Source organism: Sapajus apella, unplaced genomic scaffold (assembly GCF_009761245.1).
Source record: "Sapajus apella isolate SASKATOON/1434 unplaced genomic scaffold, GSC_monkey_1.0 scaffold14, whole genome shotgun sequence".
Lineage (NCBI taxonomy): Eukaryota > Metazoa > Chordata > Mammalia > Primates > Cebidae > Sapajus > Sapajus apella.
In genome coordinates, this window is record NW_022436954.1 from 2,430,521 (window position 1) to 2,437,978 (window position 7,458).

Genomic DNA, 7,458 nt, shown 5'->3' on the forward strand with positions numbered 1-7,458 from the left:
TACAGGCTTGAGCCACCGCGCCCGGCAGAAGAGAATTTTTTAACCTGATAAAGGGCATTGATAACAACTTTGTAGCTATAAAGGTGACCCTGGCAGCAGACTTGGGCCGAGCGAGTCCCAGGAGTGGTGAAATGTTAAGCCTCCCGGTAGTGGTCTGTTGCATAAAGAATCTACAGGGAGAGCTCCGAAGCTGGAAATTCGAGGGGCTCCCAGGGATCCCCCATGGTCCCAGCGACACAGAATTTCGTACTGATGCATCTTCCTCTCGTAGGGATGAACCAGACTTTGAACAACAGCAGGACCGCGGAGCCGGCCCTAAACCATTTCCGAGGGAGCGTGGTGTACACGGTATACCTGGTGGTGAGCACCCTGGCCATGTTCACCTGCCTGTGCGGGATGGCAGGCAACGGCATGGTGATCTGGCTGCTGGGCTTTCGCACGCGCAGGACCCCCTTCTACATCTATATCCTCAACCTGGCGGCAGCCGACCTCCTCTTCCTCTTCTGCATGGCCTCCATGCTCAGCCTGGAAACCCAGCCCCTGGCCAGCACTGTCAACAAGGTCTACGAGCTGATGAAGAGGCTCAAGTACCTTGGCTACACTGCGGGCCTGAGCCTGCTGACGGCCATCAGCACGCAGCGCTGTCTCTCCGTCCTCTTCCCCATCTGGTTCAAGTGTCACAGGCCCCAGCACCTGTCAGCCTGGGTGTGCACCCTGCTCTGGGTGCTGTGTCTCCTGATGAACGGGGTGACCTCTTCCTTCTGCAGCAAGTTCTTGCTATTCGATGAAAAGTGGTGCTTCAGGATGGACATGGCCCAGGCCTCCCTCATCATGGGGGTCTTTACCCCCTTGATGACTCTGTCCAGCCTGACCCTCTTCGTCCGGGTGCGTAGGAGCTCCCAGCAGTGGCGGCGGCGGCCCACTCGGCTGTTTGTGGTGACCCTGACCTCTGTCCTGGTGTTCCTCGTCTGCTCTCTGCCCCTGGGCCTCTATTGGTTTCTGCTGTTCTGGTTGCGGCTGCCGCCCGAGGTGATGTTCCTGAGCTTTGGCTTGTCACGCCTCTCCTCGTCCGTGAGCAGCAGCGCCAACCCCGTCATCTACTTCCTGGTGGGCAGCCGGAGGAGCCACAGGCTGCAGGGGTCCCTGGGGGCTGTGCTCCAGCGGGCGCTTCGCGAGGAGCCCGAGCTGGAAAGTGAGTAGATGCCCACCACGGCCACCAACGAGATGGGGCCTTGAGAGCCGCCCACAGGCGCTTCCCATCTGTGACAGCCCGTGCCCTGGAGATTCCTGAGCCCTGAGCTGCCTCCCACTCCGTCCTTGCCAAGTGCCGGGCCAGCCTGCCTGGGGGAGCCCCAAGGACTCTGCAGCTGCATGTGGGGTCACCTCCCTGCCTGTCAAAGCTCCCCACACCACCTGTGTCCTGGATCTCACCACACGACCCTGCTGGGAGTTAAGATGTCATTTCTTTGTTTGTAGCAGATCATCTGGCTGGGGGGAAATATTAGCTTTTAGCCCTACCCTGCTTTCAGCTGGTTATCTGTGGCTGAGTAACAGGCGTCTCCTTTGAATATGAAAGCTCCTCCTGCCAACCACCTTCTCTGCCTAAGACGGCACCTTCGTCTAGGAGGCGGGTGACCTCGGGTGACCTTGTGGCCCTATGCTGGTCTTTGGGTGGCACCAATTGGCCATCGAGGTGGTGCCCCCGTACCCCTTCCCCCAGGTGTGCCTGCAGTCTCCGAGTAAATGGTGTCACTGTCGCTGGCCCAGATCTCAGTGGCCGCGGGCCATGAGACTCTGTCCCACTGTCCCTCTGACCCCTGGCCAGCCCTTGACCCCTGGCCTTTGCTATGAGGTTGCCTTGCCCTGTCACCCCTCACACCCAGAGCAGGGCTGTTCACTTTCCTCCAGGATGCACTGGGAAGGGAAGAGCCTTGGCCTGGCTTTACTGGCGGTCACTCCAGTGGACGCTGATGGGACAGTGCCCCAGGCGGTGGAGGGCAGCCTGCCAGGTAGTGTCCCCCAGAGCCAGAGTCTTGTACCTGACTGCCTGGCCCTCCCAGGGCCCCCTCACATTGCCCAAAAGCCCAAAGAGGGAACATCCGGGCCACACATCAGCCGGTTCCACTCTCCTCCCTCCCGCTTTCCCTCCCACCACCCCCTGGGCCAGAACGAGGCTTGGATGTTTCTAGCACTTTCCACACATCACAGCCCTTTCCTCCCACCCAGCATCCAGCCTCCAGGCTCAGGGCTTGTGTGGAGGGGGTGCACGACAGAAGGTCCCTGCAGAGCCAGTCCTGGACTTAAAGAGGTGAGGGGGGAGGAGGAGAGCCAGGAGGGGAGCGATCCTGTCTGCAGAGCGCAGCCTGGCCTGCAAGGCCGGCACCTGGCTGCGAACTCCTGCTTTCCAGGTCAGAAGCGGGAAATCATCTTGTTCTTTCTCTTGGCGTCTTTCCGAAGCAATTCTCAGTCTCCTCCCAAAAGATCGGGGGTTTGAGCCAGCCAGGGCACAGGTCAGATCCTGAGACAGGAGAAGACAGCTCATCAGTAAGCTGTCAAACACACCCCTGGAATCAACTCCCACAGCCTGCTCTTCTGTGCCGTGGTGGGCGATGGCATTCATGGGGACGCGGAGACTGTACATCTGGACAGGACTCCCCTTCCCAGGCTCTCTCCGGGTGTCCACTGCCCTGGGCTGGGGGCTATGCAGCCCTCCCAGAAGGAGAAATGACCTCTGAGTGCTTTCTTTTCCTGGGTCACCCACTTTCCCATCTAGGGCTCAGCCCCCCAGGTCTGTGTGTCCCGGAGAGACATGCGAGGCAGGGTGGCAGCTGTTCATCAGTCATCCCGGCATCGAGCAGAGCGCTGGGTACCGGCACTGGCCTTGAACAAGAGTAACTGATGCCTGTACAGTGCTTTATAGCCCTAGAGCTCAAGAGGCCCGTGTTTTGTCCCCTTGAGGACCTAACCCATCTCTTCTGACTACAGAACCCATGCTCCATGACCCTTCTCCAATCTGGGCAGCAACAAAGCAGCCCAGTCTAAAGCTGACAGCTGGTACAAGGACCATCTTGCTCCTTAGCAGTCAGTGGCTACCACAGGGCACCTCATTTGCAAGGGGAGGAGCCCCAGAAATTGTTCACACAATTTATGTTCCGATAAAACCTATGAAGTGGGCTGGGCGCGGTGGCTCACACCTGTAAGCCCAGCACTTTGGGAGGCCGAGGCAGGCTGATCATGAGGTCAGGAGTTTGAGACCATCCTGGCCAACATGGGGAATCCTCATCTCGATAAAAAAAAAAAAAAAAAAAAAAAAAAAATCAGCCTGGCATGGTGGTGCATGCCTGTAGTCCCAGCTACTCTGGAGGCTGAGGCAGGAGAATCGCTTGAACTTGGATGGCAGAGGTTGCAGTGAGCCGAGATTGCGCCACTGCAGTCCAGCCTGGAGACAGGGCAAGACTCCGTCACCAAAACAACAGCAAAAAACTTACAAAATGATATGTCTGTTACACCTTCTACTCCGGTTCCTCCATCACACTCCACTTTAGGTCAGGTGGCGCTGGTGTCCCTACAGGTATTTGGCAGAATGGGGCTGAGTGGAAGAGGAGTTAGGGGGTCCCTGCAGTTTGGGCTTAGTGAGGTCCATGTATGTGGTTTCTGATCACTTCCGTGTGTGGTTAGACAACTTCCAGCATCCCAGGGTAGGAATGGCCCTCAGGAATGTTCCCACCGCCTGCTGTGCCAGCTCCCGGGCATCGTGGAAAGCACTGCATGAAAAAATGAACACACGCCGGGCGCGGTGGCTCACGCCTGTAATCCCAGCACTTTGGGAGGCCAAGACAGGCGGATCACGAGGTCAGGAGATCAAGACCAGCCTGGCCAACATGGTGAAATCCTATCTCTACTACAAATACAAAAAAATTATCCAGGCATAGTGCTGCATGCCTGTAGTCCCAGCTACTCGGGAGGCTGAGGCAAGAGAATAGCTTGAACCCAGGAGGCAGAGGTTTCAGTGAGCCGAGATCACGCCACTGCACTCCAGTCTGGGTGACGGAACCAGATTCCAACAAAAAAAAAAAAAAAAAAAAAAAGAAATGTACAGAATCAGAAACTAGCTTAAAGAAAAATCCTCCGATCCGCAGGTGGACAATTCCGAGTTGGGGGTTCTGTTCTCCTGGGTGCCTGCTCAGAACAGGTCTCACCTGTTAGTGAGATGCTTGCTCATGCAGCATGTGGAATCAGAACACATACCATACCTCTTTTCTCTGGGAAATGTGTAAAGTACCATTTTTATCAGACACTCAGTTTTCGTTTCCAAAATGCTACAGCAGGAATACAAATGAGAAAAATGTCTCTGTGTGAAGTTGCATGTTTTATATATCCAGCTATCAATGACTTAAAATAAATCCAATCAATGAGGAAAAAATACAATTATCTTTCTCTTTTCTCCATAGAAAATGTACAAAATTGACCTATGAAGAACCGAGCAACAGTATTCAGCCAAAAAATGTAGGACAAATATTAGAAAGGTTAGTTAAGCAGCTAATTATTCAAAACATTAAAGGGTTTTTGATATTTTATGAAGTTTGTGCTGTCACCTTGCTTTAAAACAATGTTTCATTTACTTTCTCATTCTAAATAATCATTCATTTTCATACCTAATTTTGTACTTGTAACTTTCCTTCCTTCTTTTCTTCCCCCTTTAAAAACGCCCCAAATCCCGTATAAATTTTACATCCCACAAACTCTGGATCCAACCAGGAGCGGTCCAGCCCTCTGGCCACACGAGAGTGATGGAGATTCCCTCGTGAATAATCATAGCACTCCAGTAGCAGAGTCCACGCTGATAGTTCAACCCTTCGCTGAAACAAGTTTTCTTGTTGAGTCCTGATCTCCCCAATCCCACCCCAAGGTTCAGCCGTGTGGGGTCCCAGGTGAGAACCAGACGTGAGGGAGGATGGGGGTCCTCCCACCCACTCACTGACGGGGACAGGGCCTGGCTCTGGGAGTGAGGAGACGGGGGCTCCCCTCTGCCTTCTGGGTTCCCTAAGGCCAGGCATTCCCCCTTGGCAGTCTCTCTTTCCCCAGTGGTGTCATGGGAAAAATCAACCCCACCCTGCCCTCTTTCTGAGGCCCCTGTGGGCTGCCACAGGGAACTGGATCAAGAACACATGTTCTAAACAATCAAAAGTGAGTCCAGAAAGGAATTCCTGACAAGAACAGCTTGATCAGCCCAACAAACACAGCTTGGTTTGGTTTGGAAATAGGTGGCTTCCAGATGGCTTGTTTGTAACAGAGACGAACACCACATGCATGAGTTCTGCAGACTCCGGCATCAGGAGGCGGACAGTACCAAGTTCTTTATTTTCTATCACGGAGCTCTTCCTTTCTCTGGAGCCCCCAGTAGGACCCTTGGCAGAGACTTGGATGTAGTCAGCCCAGTGAGGGCCCAGCCAACTCCGGGCTCCCCACTCCTCATCCCAGGAGTTGCCTCTCAGTCGTGGCTTCCCACAGACTGGGCATTGTCCCCTCAGTTCTTGTGGTCATGTACTTCCTGTGGCATCCTTTGTCAGGTCACCTGAATTTTGATTGCAGGGTCCCAAATTTATCTGCAGCCTCCATCGCCTCCACTGGCTAATTGCCGTAAGAAAGAGTTCTCTAATATCACGGCTTAGCATAATGAAAGTTTTCTTGCTCATGCCATAGACCAATGTAGGTCGATGGGAGGCTCAGCTCCCTTCTGTCACTCAGAGACCCAGGTTCCTGATGACATAGGACAGGTGAGCCTCCAAACTGGGGCTTAGCCAGGAGGGTTCTTGGCTGTGCCCAGGAAGAAATTCAAGGGGGAGTCAGTGTTGGGATTCACTTAGGGTGGCTGGCAAAATGTTAAGGGAAATATTAGGGGAAGGTTATAAGATTATGGTCTCTAACCTTTCGGAAGCCTGAATGGTTTTCATTGACTTATGGGACAGGCTGAAGGCAGCCAGTTCCTGCGTTAGAGCATTAGGTCCTAAGGTGAAGATTAGGGTAATGAAAGCTTCCCCAGTTAAATCTATGTAACCTGCGTTCCTTTGTCCCTACTCTGATTTGTATCCTCGTGTAGACTTTGCACTGATGGTCCTCGCGGGGAGGCTGAAAGGGGATTACCCATTAATGGTGTTTGTTCTGGGCCCTGGAACCAAAACCTCTTATCACTCATAAAATCACTCTTTTAACCATGCTAATTATCTACAAGTGTGTTGACTGAGAACCTCTGTTATTAAATCTACGCTGAATAAATGCAAGGAAGGACAAGGAGTGGTGGTCGGTTAGCTGCAATCGCCCTCTGAGAGCGGCTGACAACCATCCCTAGCCCACGGGGTTCACTGTATTCTGGTGCATGTGAGTGCATGTATCCATCCGTCGCTGAGTCAGGGTCTGCAGGACAGACCTCTGCAGGTGGTGATCAACATCTCAAGCCAGTGATGTTAGACAGAAACTGTCATTGAGTGGCAGTGCACAGCAGCAGAGGTGCTGCTCCCTGCAGAGGACGCCGCCCCGTAGGCAGTGAGGCACTGTGCCCAGAGCAGCAGAACTCACATTTCTACCCACATTTTTTTTTTTTGATACAGAGTCTTGCCGTGTTGCCCAGGCTAGAGTGCAGTGGTGCCATCTCAGCTCACTGCAACTTCTGCCTCCCGAGGTCAGGTATCCTCCCACCTAGGTCTCCCTAGCAGCTGGGACAAAAGGCGCACACCATCACACCCAGCTAATTTTTGTATTTTTTATAGAGAGGAGGTCTCACTATGTTGCCCAGGCTGATCTTGAACTCCTGGGCTTAAGCAATCCACCTGTGTCAGCCTCCCAAAGTGCCAAGGTTACAGGTGTGAGCCACCACACCTGGCCTATACCCACTTTTAATTACATGCAAGTTAAGGAGTAGATTATGTAGAAACTTCTAGGTCATCAGATGGTGGTCATGGAAAAGGGGTGGTAACTTCCAGGTGTTGCCATGGCGATGGTAAACTGACAGGGCACCGGTGGGCATGCCTTAAGCTCAGAGCTTTCCCCTCGTCCCTGTTTCAACTAGTCTTTAATCTGGCCAAGAGTCCAAACCCTGCCTCTGGAGTCCAGGTCCACCTCTTACCTCACTTCTACCTTACGGCCCTGCCCTCTGCCAGGTCCTCATGGCCTCTCATTCAGCCAGAGGATGGGAAGAGAGAGGAGAGCTTTAACATGGTGGGCCCCTACCATGAAGCATTCCACTAGCCAGAGTTCAGTCATGTGACCCATACCACAAAGGAGTCTGGGAAATGTAGTCCAGCCATGCACCCTGGCAGACCAGGAGAGGCAGTGTGGGCAAGTTCCCACTGTCTCCACCAGAGCGCCTCCTGCCTTGTTTGCAAGAGAGGAAAGAAAGGGGCAGAAAAGGACTGCAGGAAAAGCAAAGCACAATCAGTATGCCACAGCATTGTCTCACGA

At 53.4% G+C, this 7,458-nt stretch overlaps 1 protein-coding gene across 1 annotated transcript; it reads left to right on the forward strand.

The window, feature by feature from the left end:
- The first annotated feature begins 273 nt into the window (after nucleotides 1-273).
- MRGPRD (MAS related GPR family member D) lies at nucleotides 274-1,200 on the forward strand. Its single transcript, XM_032282449.1, has one exon. It carries the CDS (start codon nucleotides 274-276, stop codon nucleotides 1,198-1,200), a length of 927 nt encoding a protein of 308 aa, XP_032138340.1.
- Nucleotides 1,201-7,458: the final 6,258 nt, after the last annotated feature.